This window comes from Dromiciops gliroides, chromosome 2, assembly GCF_019393635.1.
Source record: "Dromiciops gliroides isolate mDroGli1 chromosome 2, mDroGli1.pri, whole genome shotgun sequence".
Taxonomy (NCBI): Eukaryota; Metazoa; Chordata; class Mammalia; order Microbiotheria; family Microbiotheriidae; genus Dromiciops; species Dromiciops gliroides.
Window position 1 is genome coordinate 242,970,921 of NC_057862.1, and position 17,659 is coordinate 242,988,579.

Genomic DNA, 17,659 nt, shown 5'->3' on the forward strand with positions numbered 1-17,659 from the left:
TGAGGGCAGGGACTATTTTTTGCCTCTTAGCACAGTGCCTGGCACATAGGAGGAGCTTCATAAATGGTGACTGATTGATTAAATGATGTTATAGTCTTCACCTTTCCAATAATTTGCTGAGCATATCCTATTAATTTGGTTTACCTTTCCAATTCTAATTGTCCTTATCTGCAAAATAAGGGAGTTGGACTGGAATTCTATGAATTCTATGTAAATGCTATCTCTTCCACATAAAGCTTAGAATCAGGGGGTTTATAGCTGGAAAAATCCTTAGAGATTATCTCCAACCCCCTCATTTTATTTTTTAAAGTGTATTTTATTGAGGACTTTTGTTTTTATCTTGTTTAAATTTCTCCCTGCCTTCCTTTCTGAATTGATAATTTATGGGAATTATGAAATGGGGCTGGGTACTTGCCAGGAAAGACCACAAAGGCAGTAGGAAATGGGACTGTAATCACACTTTCATAAGGCACAGAGGGAGTAGGGGCAAATGGTACAAAAAGTACAAAGACAAACAGTGAAAAAGAGTACAGAAGCTATGGGGAAGCTGGTGGGGTGGTGAAGGAAGACAGGCAGGGTGAGGAAGAGGAGGAGGAGGAGGAGGGAGAGAGAGAGAGTATCACTCACATATTAGCACCAGGAGCCTCAGCAGCATGGACCTGTTAGAGATGGGGGAGTGCTCCAGGGACAAGAGTTTGAGGTCTCATTTTATCTGGTTTTGACAGTGAACAGACTGGCTCTTATCCGTACCATCTTGGGGTTAGCTCATTAACATATCCAAACCATTTCAAAATTGTCGGTTAAACTTTAAAGTTATATGTAATCTATCCAAATCACCTCAAAATTCTCAGCCCCTTTTGGTGTTCCGTAGGTTTTCTGCAACTTGTCTGAGATTTACATAGCATAGAAGCAGAAAGCCCTGAAGGCAAAGCCTGGATGGCTTCCCCAGATTCAGCACATATCACCATTTTGTGATTTGGGGCTAATACAGACTGTTCTCACTTTACATAAATTAGCATTATGCAAATTTGGCTTTATGTAAAGAACTCTGAAAAAGATCCACATTCCCAAACAAAAATCAAAAACCTGTGTTAATTTTACTGCACAGTAGTACCATGCTCTCTCTCTGCTCCTGCCCCTGGGCTCAGCACTCTAGGGCCTCCTACCCTCCACCCCCATCACAAAAAAACTATTTAAAAAAAAACCTCCAGGGGCAGGTAGGTGGCGCAGTGGATAAAGCACCAGCCCTGGAGTCAGGAGTGCCTGAGTTCAAATCTGGCCTCAGACACTTGACATGTACTAGCTGTGTGACCCTGGACAAGTCACTTAACCCCCATTGCCCCGCAAAAACAAAACAAAACAAAATAAAAAAACAAACCACCTCCAAGTGAAAGCAGAAGAATGGAGGGGTGGAAAGGTGACCACAGCTGTGGCCACCTGATGGGTTTGATGGTTTGAACCCTCCTAAGAGGACACCTCTGCCCAGCCCTGCCCACTTGCCTACTTGCCCACACGTCCCCCTCCCAGCATGCCTTTTGTTTTTTTTAGTGAGGCAATTGGGGTTAAGTGACTTGCCCAGGGTCACACAGTTAGTAAGTGTTAAGTGTCTGAGGCCAGATTTGAACTCAGGTACTCCTGACTCCAGGGCCGGTGCTCTATCCACTGCGCCACCTAGCTGCCCCTGTACATATTCTTTAACCCAGTAATATCACTACAAGACCAAAGGAATCAATCAACAAATAAATAAATATTTATTGGATACCTATTATGTGCTAGGCATTGTGCTATGCACTAGGTATATTCAAAAAGAGGCAAAAGACAAATCCTGCTTTGAAGGAGCTTATGATATAATGGGGGGAGACAACAAGCAAATATATACAAACAGGATAATAGGAAATAATTAACAGAGGGAATAAGAGGGGTTAGAAAAGGCTTCCAGTAAAAGAAGGGATTTTAGTTAGGACTTAAAGGAAGCCAGGAAAATCCTTAGACAGAGTTGAGAAGTGAGAATGTTCCAGGTATGAGGAAGAGTCAGAGAAAATGCTCAGAGCCAAGAGATGGAGTATCTCTTTGGAGCAGAGACCATCTCTGTGCCAGATAGCAGTGGATTGAAAAGTATGTGTCAAGGAGTAAGGTATAAGAAGACTAGAAAGGTATGATGGGGCTAGGTTATAAAGTCCAAACAGAAGATTTCTGTATATGATACTGGAAGTGATAGGGAGTCACGGAGGGTGACATGGTCAGACCTTCACTTTAGAAAAATCATTTTGGTGGCTGAATGAAGAATGCTTTGGAGTAAGAAGGGACTCAAGAGAGGCACACCCATCAGTAGACTATTACAACCACACAACTGTTCTTACTGGGTTCACCTTGAATTTGTGCTACGTAATTCAACTAGGCCCTTGTAAAGGGGCTAAAATTCTAGCTAGTCTGTCTAAAATACCTAACAAGTGGTTGCCAATAATTATAAGCTTTAGCAAGAGTTAGGACTTTAAGCATTTATTAAGGAGAATTAAGAATTTGGTGAAGAGAGAGAGAAAGGCCTAGATTCATCTATCAAAGGGAGAGCGCATCTTTAGCTCCACTCTCCACCAGAGTCCTCACAAAAGCAAGCGAGAGCTAGCCTTACCCCCTCTCCTCCAGAAGCAAACATCACTTCCTGATGCCAAAGAAAAGCCACAAGTCTTGCCCTCAGACAACCTTCTCCTCATGGCAGGGCTTTCCTACAGTAAGTCTCCAGCAGGAGGCATCATTCCAATCATTACAGCCTTCACTGCTGCTAGACAATCCTACTGTATCTCCCTTATCAAGGCACCATCCCCCTCTTCACAAACCTTCCCATTCTTTCCTCAAACCTCCCATGGTCCCCCCTCTCCCCTACTTCTCTCTCTTTTGGGGGGGGGGGAATGAGGCAATAGGGGTTAAGTGACTGCCCAGGGTCACCACAGCTAGTAAGTGTTATGTGTCTGAGGTCAGATTTGAACTCAGGTCCTCCTGAATACAGGGTTGGTGCTTTATCCACTGTGCCACCTAGCTGCCCCCACCCCTACTCTCTTAACTGAGAAATTGCCTCATATTTTACAGAAAAAAAAAACGGAGGCCTATTACCATGAACTCTCTCTTTATTCTCGTCTTTCTTATCTCCTTCACTCAAGTGCTTTCTGCCACTATCTCCTCCTTTACCCTGTCTCATATGATGAAGTGGCCTTACCCCTTAACCCTACTACTTGTTTAATTGATCCCACTCCATCCTGTATCCTCCAACAGATTGCTGCTTCTACCTTCCCCACTCTCACTTATTTTTTGATCTCTTGCGCTTATTTTCAGTCTGCTGGTCCATTCCCTTCTGCCCTAACTAGAAAAAAAAAATCCCTAACTTGAGCCTTCTATCACTATTAATTATCATCCTATTTATCTTCTGTCCTTTAAAGCTAAACTCCTCAAAAAGGCTGTCTTCACTTTAGCTTTCTTTACCTATTCCCTTCTTAACTCCTTACAAGCCAGCTTCCAGCCTTATCATTCCACCAAAATCACTCTCTCCAAAGTTACCAATGATCTCTCAGTTGCCAAATCCAGTAGCCTTTTCTCCATCTTCATTCTCCTTGACCTGTCAGCTGCCTCTGACATGGCTGATCACATGCTCCTCCTTGAAACCCTGACTTGCCTTCTACCAATCTGACCGCTCCTTCCTGTCTCCTTGCCGGATCCTCTTCAGATCATACCACTAACCATAGGTGTTCCTCAGGTTTCTGTCCTAGACCCTCTTCTCTTTTCCCTCTATACTACTTCACTTGATGATCTCATCAGCTCTCATGGATTTTTTAATTACCATCTCTATGTTCATGATTCTCAAATCTACGTGTCCTGCCCCAAATTCTCTGCTGATCTCCAACTACATTCAGACATCACAAACTGACATGTCTAAAATGGAATTCATTATCTTTCCTCCCTAAACTCTGCCCTCCCAAATAGAAGTCATCCTTGACTCCTTACTATCTCTCACCCCCCCATACCCAATCTGTTACCAGGCTGTCAATTTTACCTTTGCAATAAGTCTCCAATACACACCAGTCTCTTCTCTGACACTGCCAGTTCTCTGATACACACCCTCATCACCTCACGCCTTGATTATTCCATTAGCCTGATGGTAGGTATGCCTACTTTAAGTCTCTCCCCACGCCCAATCCATCTTCCATTCAGCCACTATAAGAGATTTTCCTGAAGCACAAGTGTGATCATATCAACCCCCCCCCACACTCAATAAATTCCAATTCTGCCCTTTTAAACCAATAGGATCCAATACAAAATGCTCTGTTTGTCTTTCAATGACCTTAGTAACTCAGCCCCGTCCTTACATCTCATTCCCTGATACATTCTCTTCAATCCAGTGACATTGGCCTTCTGATCATTCCATAAACAATTCCAATTACAGAGGACTGATAACGAAATGTGTTACTTCATGATAGAAAGGAGATGGACCTAAGAGTAGAACATAGAATAAGACATTCATTTTCAAACATCCCCAATGTTGGAGTTTGTTTTGCTTGACCACATAAAGGCTTTGCTTTGGTTTTCTTTTCATCACACGTATAAAAGAAAGGAAGAACAGGCATGCAATAGCAAAAAGAAAAAAAAAAAAGTTTAAGATTAATGGGGGGCATGGGGGCAGGCTAGGTGGCACAGTGGATAAAGCACCGGCCCTGGATTCAGGAGTACCTGAGTTCAAATCTGTCCTCGGACACTTGACACTTCCTATCTGTGTGACCCTGGGCAAGTCACTTAACCTCCATTACCCCGCAAAAAAAAAAAAAAATTAATGGGGGGCAGCTAGGTGGTGCAGTGGATAAAGCACCAGCCTGGATTCAGGAGGACCGAGTTCAAATCCAGCCTCAGACGACTGGACCCTTACTAGCTGTGTGACCCTGGCAAGTCACTTAACTCTCATTGCCCCACCAAAAAAAAAAAAATTAATGAAGCTTTTTTTTATCAATGAACCAGAAAGGAACAGAAGGAAGGTGAGAAAGAATTATAAACAAGAAAGTTTTTAAGGTTATATACTGAATTTATTATATGTTAATAGCAAAGACAACGATACATAATAGAAATCCACAATGCCATGTACAAAACTCTTCTGTTATATTATATGTCAAAGGTAAGCATTTATATATGTTTTAAAGTTTACAAAAGCACATTACATGTTATCTCATTTGATACTCCAACAACAACAACCTTTTTGGGGGGGGCGGGGCAATGGGGGGTAGTGACTTGCCCAGGTCACACAGCTAGTAAGTGTCAAGTGTCTGAGTCAGATTTGAACTCAGGTACTCCTTGAATCCAGGGCTGGTGCTTTATCCACTGCGCCACCTAGCTGCCCCAACAACAACCTTTTAAAGTAGATTTATTATTATCACCATTTACTAAAGATTAAGTGACAAAATGAGGGCCACTTAGCTAGGGAAGTGTCTGGGACAGGATTTGAACTCATTCTTTCTGACTCCAAGTCCAACATTCTTTAGATGCTTATGTAAATGCCCCTTTTTATCTTATATTGTTTAAGTTCAGAATAAAAATAAAATAAATTTCTTTAAAAAGTGATTAGATAACATAATTGCATAGTGTACCCAGTTAGCTCAATTGCATGACTTCCTTCAGGTCAGCAACAGCTGCACTACAGACCCTCAATCTTTTTTCTGGCTATCAACACTTCATGTTTTGTGCTTTCCATCCCAGAAACCTTGATAACAAATGTCACTAGCTATTCTCAACAAGGTCAAATCCCATCACATTCTCAAAGCTAAAATTATTTCAGGCTGTTGCGGTTTTAAATTGGCTTTTTAAACTAATCATTTCTCATGCTATTACAGCAATAAATGGGATAAATAAAGCTAGGGCTTTAAGGTTTACCTTCCATAACACTTTCCTACTATATACATGCATTAGAACTAAGAGACTCTGATGACACTAATCACTGAGTCCTCTCCAGCCCTAAATCCTATGATCTGAAGTCACACGGTAAGAAGCAAATATTCTCCTATACTAGTGGCACAATGGGAAGCCTTTATACTTTCACAGGGGACATTTTCAATTTCATCTCAGTTTTTCAGAGGACAAGTTGCACCCAAATTATTTTTAGATGTTATCTTAGGCTACTTCAGAGAAGTGATAGAATTTTGGATAGGCTATATAACACATCCCCTTACTTACTCTCTTGGCTCCTTATCCATTACAATCAGTTTTTAGGATATAAGCTCCCTAAAGGGGAGGGGGAAGAAGAGAGGGGAAGTTCTAGTCTAGATGCTGTTCTATCCTCTCAGCCTTCTCCCTTTTCACCGTTTTTCATTCGGATTCTATTCTATGAACGCTCTTCAACTCCTACTCCAGGGACACTCTCAAGATTCACCCTGAAGAGAATGAAGTGTCTAGGGAGGCAGATATACAGGCTGAAGAGTATTTTCAGATCTAGGAAAGAATCTTCAGCGTCACTCTTAACCTCAACCCTAAATAAAGCTGATATCTCTAAAGGTACTGTGTATTGTTTCTGGCAGCTTTGATCCTGGATCCACTTGTCTATTATAAGTCTTTAGAAAATTGTTTAGGTCAAATCACAAGACCAGCTAATGGCCTTCAAGTTACATTAAAGATGCTTTAAGTACATTCCAATCCCAGCTGAAAACCAATAAGGAAATAGAACGTTAAAGGAAACTTGGTAGGTCTCATTATTGGTGAGGAGGGAAGAGATCCTGTAACTGCAGAAACAATAGGTTTTGCTTTCCTTGATTAAAAAAAGTTAAATTCTCCTAAGAATAAAGGACTGTCCCCCACAATGATCGTATTAGTTATGGGATTTGGGAGCTAGATGGGGTCCCAAAAGATGAGAAAACTGAGACATTGACAGGGTGAGATGATTTCCTTAAGAGCACACAATAAATAGAGGATTTGAATCCAGAGTCCTTTATTCTAAATTCAGTCCTCTTTCTAGTGTGCTATAGAATGTTAAAGTTCAAAAGCAATATGGGATCAAAGATTCAGGAGAGGGGGAACTTTATTATCTAACACCCTCATTTTACCAGTTGATGAAGGAAGACACAGAAAGCGTTTATTGTTATTGTTTGGCCAGTCTCAAAGAGGACATATGAAATCGGGGTGATCACCTATGGCACAGAGAGTTAAGGTGATGGAGCCAAGGTCACAAAGCTAGTAAATAGTTAACCAGTCAAGAATTTATTTTACGAATATATTATTTCCTCTTTTGTTAATAGCCAGGTCCTGACTAGTGCAAATAATAAATTTGTGAAGTTGTTGCATGTATTCATATTCATACTGCTAGAAGCTATCATTATTGGTTCAATCCATTCAAAATATGCAATATAAATCTGAATTAATGTTACACTTCACATTATTTGTATTAATTATCAGGCATGGGCCATGGCATTATTGTACCAGGAGGTACAAAGTTAGGGGACGGGAGGGGAGGGGAGGGAGAACACAAGATAAGACAAGACAAGACAGAAAAAGAAAAGAAAAAAGGAGTTAGAAGAGACCTCAGTGGCTATTTAGTCCAACACCCTCATTTCACAGACCAAAAAAGGTTCAGTGATTTACCCAAGGTCACACAAATCATAAGCTTCAGAAAAAAAATTTGAACCCAGATCCTCTGATTCTAGAACCAGCATTCTTTCTGCTATACCACACTTGTTCTGTTGGGTTTCCTTACTTTGGTTAAGTAGGAAGTGAAATCCTAAGGCCATACCTTGGATAACTGGCCCATGGAGTCAGGAGGATCCAGTGAAGAAAAACAGTAAGGCCATGAATGTTTTATATAAGCCAAGCATGTTTTACATAAATTTTCTAGTTCACCCTAGTGCCTAAAAGAGCATTCTATACATACTAGATATATAATAAAAACTTGTTGAAGTATCTAGGTTTTTGGTGAGGATTCTGTGGTCTGGTTTCTCAATTGTAAAAGGGTATATGTCATGGATAAGCTAGCAAATATTTAACAACTGGCTCTCCAAAAATAATAATAATAATAACAAAACACACACACACAAGACACTTTAAAGTTTATATACATATATATATACACAGATATATACACACACATGCATACAACATACTTTTAAGTTTGTATGTGTGTGTATATATATATACACCACACTTTAAGTTGATATATAATATATATTTTATACCACACTTTTGTCAAGGGGCTAAAATTCTAGCTAGTCTGTCTAAAATATCTAATGAGTGGTCCGCCAATAAATTATAAGCTTAGCAAGAGTTAGACTTTAAGCATTTATTAAGGAGAATAAGAATTTGGTAAAGAGAGAGAGAAAGGTCTAGATTCCTATCTATTAAAGGGAGAGCACACTTCTAGCTCCCTTCTCCGCCAGCGTCCTCAGGAAAGAGAGCGAGACTGAGCGCCAGTCTCTTCCTTCCTCCTCCCACTAGTCGCGTCACTTCCTGATACCAAAGACAAGACTCCTGGTCTTGCCCTCAAAGACCTTCGCTTCATGGGCAGAACTCTTCTACAGTTAGTATCCAGCAGGTGGCGTTATTCCAATCGTTACACTTTTAAGTATACATACACCCCCACACACCTAAGTTTTACTCTACATTACCATTTTCTCCATTGTTTTCTTAAATCTAGACAATACAAAACAAATTAAATACTGAAGCCCTAATTTGTAGATGTGCTCATTCCTGAAGTATGAATGTTCACACTGAAAATTTAACAATCAAGCTCTCCTGACACATCGCAAGCTGTCTCCAGCACACCAATGGTATATATCAAAGTAGCCGCTATGTTTTCTGCGGGGGATGAAAAGTATGGAAACTGACTGCCTAATTGGCGTGTCCAATGAGTCATTCCTGGTTATAAACAGAACCCTGTTGTATAGTTATAATTGACCCTATATGAGGAAGGCTATTATGCTGTCACCATCAGGTTGAAATAAGGTAGACTAGCTGCCAGAAACCAACTTCTTTCTATACAGGAAATGTTAAAAGGCAAATAGCATTGCTTTTAAGCTTGAAAGTGGACCATGGCTCCAGCCTGTTAAGGAAGTCAGGAAGGGAGACTATATGGCTGCCCCGACAATTCCTCTGGGGAGAACAAAACACAGATGGATGGTAAAGGAGGTGAGAGATGGGCATCTCCTTTATTGCTTCATAAACCTTTGCATTTTGGCACAGTAAAGGCTGGTTGGAAGGAGAAGATGAAAAAGTAGAGGCTCTATTAGAACTGGAAAAGGGAACATAGGCAATTCCTCATGTCCTGTTGATTCCTTTTGGTAGCTAAAAGCCTTTTAAAGACTCTTAAGCAGCAAACAATGGGGATCGATCACCTAACATAACAACTGAAGAATAACACTTCCATCCTAGGAGAAATAACTTGCTTGTCTGTGTCCATTTTGAACTTTCCTCTGTTCCCCTTTGTGTATTTTTTAATGTTTCATAGCTGTTTCATTTTCTTTTTCTAGCCTCATTATCACTAACCATCAACTTTCTTCCTCCTCCTCCTCTCCAATATAGAAGTTTTCTCTTCTAAAAAGTCAGTTTTGTCAAGCAAAACAAACCGACCCATTGGCCAACTCAGAAAACATATGTCTTCCTCTGTACCTCTAATCTATCACCTCCCCCTCAGAGGTGGGAAGTATGATTAACACCAGTCTTTGGCATCATGGTTGGTTACTGCATGGATTGGAGTTCTTAAATCTTCCAAAGTTGTTTTTCTTTACAATATTTTATCATTATATAAATTATTCTAATTGCCCATTTTACTCTCTAGCAATTCATACAAAAGTCTCACCCCCTGGCTTCTGGCTTTGTCCTCCTGGAGGCTCCATACAAAGCCCCACCTCAGTCCCATCTCTCTGTCTCCTTGTGCCAGCACCTACCAGAAGCTGCCTTTGTCCCCTGGTGCTGCCCTGACAAGCCCCACCTGAATACAAATGAGCACGCCAGTTTCATACTTCCTGAGGTACCCTTTGCCCTATCTCATCCTCCTAGAATAAGCACCTACTTAGAACTGGTTTTGTATCTGCTATGGCTCAGACAGGCTGGGACCGAGATCCTACTGGCTCAGGCTCCATTTATCAAAAATCATTCTGGCTGCAGCCCCCTATCATGGTTTCCAACCAGAATCCCCACAGGCTTTGTGCTATCTCACTATGTAGAGCTGGACTGGATGGAGGAGATTACTGGTATTCCTCTTGGGTTTTATTGATCAATTCATCTGTGCCAGGTATATCTCAGTGAAGGTGAACTGAAACATTTCTTTCACATAGCCATTTCCCCCCCCAAATCCCCAAGCAACTTCCTCAGACTACAAGTTGCCAAAGAGCTGCCAATCAGGATTGGTATTAGGAGCTTATCCTAAGCCAATAGAATGACCAAGATGGACTAAAAGAAATCCTCCTACTGATCAATAGAATATGATTCATTTCCCTCAAAATAATTAAGGACATGGAGTCCTCACACACAAAATGGCTTAATTATTCTCCGACATCCAGAGGGAGGCATTTTTAAGGATGAAGTCTTCCCTTGCTAATAAGATGGAAACCAACAGTCATTATTTAAGGCCCTAAGCATTTAAAAGTCATCAAGGTCATATGAGATAACATGTTCATTTAGACCCCAGTTTCATTGGGATCCTATTTTAAAAGCAGAATCTTATGCAGAAGTTTGGATACACTGGGGATATATAATGTTCTCCTTCTGGAAATAAATTTGATCTCTTAAAATAAAGTAGAGAGGGTAGCTAGGTGGCACAGTAGATAAAGCACCGGCCCTGGATTCAGGAGGTCCTGAGTTCAAATGTGGCCTCAGACACTTGACACTTACTAGCTATGTGACCCTGGGCAAGTCACTTAACCCTCATTGCCCTGCCTCCTCTCCCCACCACACACACACACACACACACAAAAAAATAAAGTGGAAAGCATCCTTTTTACTTGTATTGTTCATTAGTAAGGGCTCCCAAAATTAATATGCTACTCAACTTTCCAAATGTATTCTAGGAAGTGACTTATCTTACCAAAAAATTAATCCCCACTTTTGGAAAGTGGGTACTTTCAAATCACATCTTATAAACAAGAAAACTCAAGTTAAATTATTCTAAAAAGAAAGCCTATGTAGCCCAAACCCTAATGACATTATCTATATATTTCAACAAATCAATAAACATTTATTAAACATATATTTGTGTGTAGAGCATTAGCCTAAGCAATGACTAAGATAAACTACTTAGCTAAGACATGATCATTGCCCACATAGAGCACACAGCGTAATGGGATATTGGATTTGAGGAACTACACAAAGCACAAATAACGATAGTCAAAAATAAGATGGGATAATGACGTCTGAGTGGTTCAAATCAAAGTGCTACATGGAATCTGACAGAGGTATGGTCATAACTGACTCAAGAAAAACTTCCCGAAAGTGGTTGCCCTTGAATATGAGTGCAAAACAAGGACAGGGATTCAACAAGCAGATATTGCAAGCCTAGGGAAAAACAAAAGCAAAAGCATGATGAAAAAGTGGGAAGCATATGAAATGTTGGTGAGTATCTCACAGGGTTTATTGGGAGAAAACTATTTTGTAAACTTTAAATCGCTATATAAATGTGTATCACCATCACCACATCATTGCTCCTGTTACTACAGTTTGAAGCACAAAGTACACAGAAGAGAGTACTATGAGATAAAAGTACTACTATAAGTAGTATGAGCTTTGGCAATAAATCTCACTTGGAATATGATGCCTTTCAGATTATAAACATTTTCACACAAATTAGCTCATTTGAGTATTGTAGCAAGTCAAGCTTTTTAATTAGTATTTTACAGATAAAGAAACTGGCTCAGGGAGATAGGTTAAGTGTCTTCTTGCCAACTGTAATACAGCTAATAAGAGGTGGATCCTATTTGAGAATCTAGGTCTTCTGTCACTTACTCCACATCCTTTCTTTCTTTTCTTTTTCTCTTGATAAATGAGACTTTTCACCCTTAATTTTTTTATTGGTTCATTTTATTTTGATACATCAATCACTTCCAATTAACCCCCAGAGTACTTTTCAACAACAACAAAAAAAGCAAAAATCTGATTAGTGACCAATGTTATTTTACTATACATGATATGCTAACAGAATCCCTCCCAATACTATTACTAATTCCCTGCAATAATTCTATATTTTCTGATCACAGAAAAGGCATCGCTATTCCTCATTAAGGCTACTCCTTCTGCCTGTGCCCCTGGCCCATTCCCTTCTGCCTCTGCCAAGACCTTGCTCTCGCAATCATGCCGCTTTAATTTCTATAAAGGCTCCTTCTTATCTACCTAAAAACATTCAAGTCCCCACAATACTTTAAATAAGTATATGCATATTTTTCTTGATCTTTCTAGCCTCCCACCATCCATCTCCTTCCTCTCTTCCAACTTCTTGTGTTGTTTACACCCAATGCCTCCAACTCCTCAGTATCCAGTCTCTATACCATCACCACTACCTCCAACTAAGCTTCTGTCTCATCCATTCTACTTTAAGCTGCTTCTTCATGATCATAAATTGACCACCTAATCAACAAATCCAACAAGCTTTACTGGGGGTGGGGGGTGTCTCATTCTTTGTGACCCTTTTTCCCCCCAACATCTGACCACCCCCCTTCTACTGGAATATTCCCTCTTGCCCTTGGCTTTAGAGTCCGTATACTCTCCCGGCTCTTCACTCATCCCTCTTAACACACCTCTGTCTCCTTTGATGGATCCTCCTCCTCTCTCCAACCCTTTTGTGTGGATGTGGCCCAAAAGCCTACTCTTTGGCTCTCTCCTCTGGCGATCTCATTCACTCTCCCAGTCTGAACTAACCACTTCTATGTAACTCAGGCCCAAATCAGTATTTGCAGTTCTGATTTCTATTCTGGGCTTCAGACCAGCCGCTCAACCTGGACATTCCAGCAGTGACTCAAACTGGACACGTCCAAAACACAATTTATTGCCTCTCCCCTAAACTTGCTCCTCTCTCTCACTTCACTATTTTGGTCAGTGGAAACACCACTTACTCTGCTTCCCACATTCCAAACCCTGAGGTTATACAGGGCTGTCCCAAAAGACTTGGTGAGGGTTTTGTTTTGTTTTGTTTTTTTATTTTATTTTATTTTTTGCGGGGAAGTGAGGGTTAAGTGACTAGCCCAGGGTCACACAGCTAGTAAGTATCAAGTGTCTGAGGTTGGATTTGAACTCAGGTCCTCCTAAATCCAGGGCCAGTGCTTTAGCCACTGTGCTACCTAGCTGCCCTCTTTGGTGAGTTTTAAGCTTAAAACTACACTAAACTTTATATATACCAAGGCAGATCAGCAACTGGGCACTGAGGTTTATCTTTGACTGTTCCCTCTCCTTCATCTCTTATAGCCAATCAGTTACTAAGTCTTACTGATTCTGACTTTACAACATTTCTTCTATCTTCCCTTCGCTATTCTTTTTTTTTTTTTTTTTGCGGGGCAATGGGGGTTCAGTGACTTGCCCAGAGTCACTCCCTTCGCTATTCTTAATGCCACCACCCCAGTCCAGGTCTCCATTACTAACTACCCACCCAGTACAAGTAGTCTCCCAATAGATCTTTTGCCTCTCATTCTCTCCCTCACCTCCAACATAGCCTTCATATATCTGTCAACATAATTTTTGTTATCTAATGGTTATATCACTCTTTCAACGAGAAATCTTCAGTGGCTCCCTAAAGCCTCAAACTCCTTAAGCTGGCAAATAAGGCCTTCGACTGGCATTATCAGCCATTCCTATTCCATTCCACTCATTCTTAATGTCCTAGTTAAACCAAATCCTCCTCGCTAATATACTCTATGTTTTCTCACTTCTGTACCATTACTCACACTGCACCTTTTACCTGGGATGTCCTCCCAATCCTTTAAAGCCTAACCCAAATGCCACTTTCACCAAGATATCCTCCCCAAAACCCTGTATTAATAACAAATTTCCTCCACTGACCTCACATAGCACTTTATTTGAATTCTAATCATATATCAAGTAATAGTGTGTATTATACTTATTCTGGCTCAATTTCTTAAACAATACTAGACTATCAGCTCCACGAGGACAGGAATAATCTCTTCTAACCTCTGTCTCTCTCAGTACCTAGCATACATCATCACTGGAGCTTAATAAATACTGGCCAAATGAATGAGCCCACAGTTTTTTTGTCTTTAAGAACAAATTGATTCTATTCTCAAACCCAAACTTTACTTTCCCACCGACAATAATTGAAGTTTGCTAAGAAAGCTTCCCCAAGGGAAAAACTCAGAAACTTCTCCCTGTCTATGTTATGGACATCAAATGTTCACCTCTGGATAAAGGTACATAGCAATCTTGTGTAAAATTTGGTCTGAATTTACAATAATTGAATTAAATACTCATGTAGCAAGTTATAGAATGTACAAATCTGTGATTACTTAAATAATCCATTGCTATTGTCTTTAATTAGCTATATTCTTAGGAACTAAAATAAATGTCTCTACATTCTTTGGTCTTCACTCAAATCTAACACCAACTCTGCTGAAGCTTGTTTGTAGCAAAATACCTTCATACGTAGATTCTTTCAATAATAGAGTCCAGAATTGCTGAATACCTTAAAACACATCATAAATCTTTACAATTGACCTTGTGTGTGATAACTATTGTCATTTTAAAAGATTAGGAATAGACCCAGGCTACCCAGTGACTCAGAAGTGGCAGGAATAGAAACCATAAGCAACAGACAGATGCTGCTTGGAAAGGAGTTAGCAATGGCCACTAAGTCCTTGATAAAAGAAGCTGTCCATTATAAAAGCAGAATTTCCACTATTAAACAATTATTCTTCCTGTAAAACACTCATCAAATACAACCACACGCACACACACACACATTTGTCACCTCCAATTAGAATAGCTGTTTTCCAACAGACCACTCCTACCTTAGGCCTTCACTGCATCATAACGAATTTGAGAAAACTCCCGGAGACCAAAAGAACCTCCAACATGAGTACCTAAAATATGTAAATAAAGGGAAAACACAGTCAGAAAAGTAGAATAAGAATCTCTCTTTGCATTCTTATCCTAATGGCAATAGAATCAGAGCCACTGTACGGGCCAGGAATGGATAAAATGATAAGTTTAAAAGATAATAAGTAATAATAATAAGATGAGAACAAATAGGCTACTGCTACTCCAATTAAACTTTATCCATCTTTCCAGCTTGAGGTTTTACCTTCAGATCTTTATGCTGTAAGATCTTTAGGAATTGCTCTCAGACTACTATGTGTACACCCCAAGGACATCAAAGAAAGAGGAAAAAGGGATCATACATGCAAAAATATTTATGGAAACTTTTTTGTTGGGCAAAAAACTGGAAACTAAGGGGGTACCCATTAATTAGGGAATGACTGTACAAATCATGGCATATGAATGTAATGTAATACATTTTTAAATGATAAAATGTATGAGTTCAGAAAAACCTTGGAAGATTTGAATGAATTGATGCAGAGTAAAGTAAGGAGAACCAGAGGAACAATTTATATTATAACAACATTTTTAAAACCAACAACTTTAAAATATTTAAGAACACTGACCAATGCAATGACCAACCAAAAATCTGAAGGACCAATGATGAAACCTGGTACCCACCTTCTATGTGATGGATCATGATTTAGAATAAAACATACACACACATAGAATAAGACATATATGTGTCTTATAATATATAGACATATGTATGTATTATATATGCATGTGTGCATATGCATGTACATGTGTATGTTTATGATTGAACATGGACAGTAAGGGTTTTCTTTTCTTTTTTTCCAATGAGGGTGGGAGGGAGAGAAAAGAAATGCTTTTTAAATGGAATTTATAAAAATGTTTTAATGATGCTCTTAGAATGTGGCTTCTTTACATACAAATCTCCTAAGCAGAAATAATCTTATTACTTATGAGACTCTCATGGAGCAGGCCACAGTTCTCTTCAGCATTATGTCTTAAACAACCCCTCTCTCCACATAACTAATGCTGCTTGTGAAAATACTTGCATTTTCTTGTCCTTCAGTAACTTAGCTGGAAGTCTATATTCTGGACTTCAGTTTTGTGTACTTTCTATTGCCAGAGAAGTAAATAAAAAAATCCTTAATAGAATCTATCAAAGCATGAATACATAAAGCTCATATTCTTGTCTTGTGAGCTCCTCAGAACAGGACTTTTGTTTGATTATTTCTCTTATTATATAACTATTTACATGAAAAACACTCTGCAAATATTAATTAACAGTAAATTTCTGGTGAAGCTTTTATTGTCAGTTCAATAAAAAATGAGCATTCAACCATCTGAGGTTTTTACCTTGCTAAATAAAAACAAGAAATAAAACACTATAACCAACCCAACCAGCATGCATATCCACATAATTAGCATAGTTTCAAACACCTCTCTACAACTTCTACTTTGTAGATAGTAGATATAACAGAGAATTATGAAATGAAAGGCCAGAAGCTTGAGGTCTTTTCTAACTAACTCATTATATAATAAAAGGTCCAGGTAATTCTCAAACTCTACTTATTCTTGAAGACTTACTCAGTTAATTCCACAAGCCTATGGTCACTCTCTTACTCAGGCACCCTTTCCACACCTATGTGCAGTTTGTACTTTATTAAATCAGTTCAACAAACACCATTAATGTGAGATATTTAAAGTTTATATAAGATACCTTGGAGCTTACAGTCTGGTGATAACATGGAAACAACTATAGTTAAGATGCATTTATAATTGGTTACTTCATCAATGTAGGGATACCCTTTGTTGACAGAATCCTTCCACAAATTAGACGCTTTTGTTGTGAATTACTAGGGCCAAAGAAAGGTGCCATCTGGTGGAGAAGCTGGTGATAAGCCTCTCTGCACTTAGCCTGTTGCTTGGACACAGAAACTATCCATTGCTACAACACTGTATCTCTAAAGTCATTCACAAGGCCTTATGCTTTTGGCATAACTGTCCACGAATTCCATTTTAAGATGTGGCATCAAGACAGAACTGTAGCGGAGAAATCAACATCTCTTAATGGCAATTACCACATGAGAGGTACCAAAAGAAAAATGGTTGATATTTATAGATACCAACTCCTGAACATATCTCATTAATCGAACACAAAATGTTATATGAGGTCTAAGGTAGGAAGGAGGAGAAAGGTATTTAGCAACAAGTGGACTTGATTCACGAAGGAAATTTCAAGCAACTGACAAATAAAGGAAATTTCAAGGGAACAGATGGAGCAAAATGTGGAGTATATAAGGGGATATCAAGAATATCAGACTCGGGGCAGCTAGATGGCACAGTGGATAGAGCACTGGCCCTGGAGTCAGGAGTACCTGAGTTCAAATCCGGCCTCAGACACTTAAAACTTAACTAGCTGTGTGACCTTGGGCAAGTCACTTAACCCCAATTGCCTCACTTAAAAAAAAAAAAAAAAGAATATCAGACTGTCTGGATGTTAGCACACAGGGAGGGGTGGCAGTATGAGATAAGGCTAGAAAAGTAGGATGGCACCAAATTATAGACAATCATGAATGCCAGTCAAAGGAGTATCAAGTAACTTGATAAGCCGTAGGCTTGAGGGGTTCTGACAAAGTAACAGGAC

General features: G+C 39.5%; 1 protein-coding gene across 2 annotated transcripts in view; it reads right to left on the bottom strand.

Moving 5' to 3' along the window:
- Window positions 1-17,659, bottom strand: part of LOC122740857 (cytochrome c oxidase assembly protein COX16 homolog, mitochondrial) — a 106,414-nt gene that overhangs the window by 59,176 nt on the left and 29,579 nt on the right. Inside the window, exons 2-3 of one of the 2 annotated variants that reach the window (XM_043983653.1) lie at window positions 14,968-15,026; window positions 328-339 (exon numbers count right to left, since the gene is read on the bottom strand). In XM_043983653.1, the coding sequence (XP_043839588.1) occupies window positions 328-339; window positions 14,968-15,026 (71 nt within the window). Of the gene's footprint in view, window positions 1-327; window positions 340-14,954; window positions 15,027-17,659 lie in introns of both variants that reach the window. The other variant, XR_006354777.1, reaches the window with a different exon arrangement.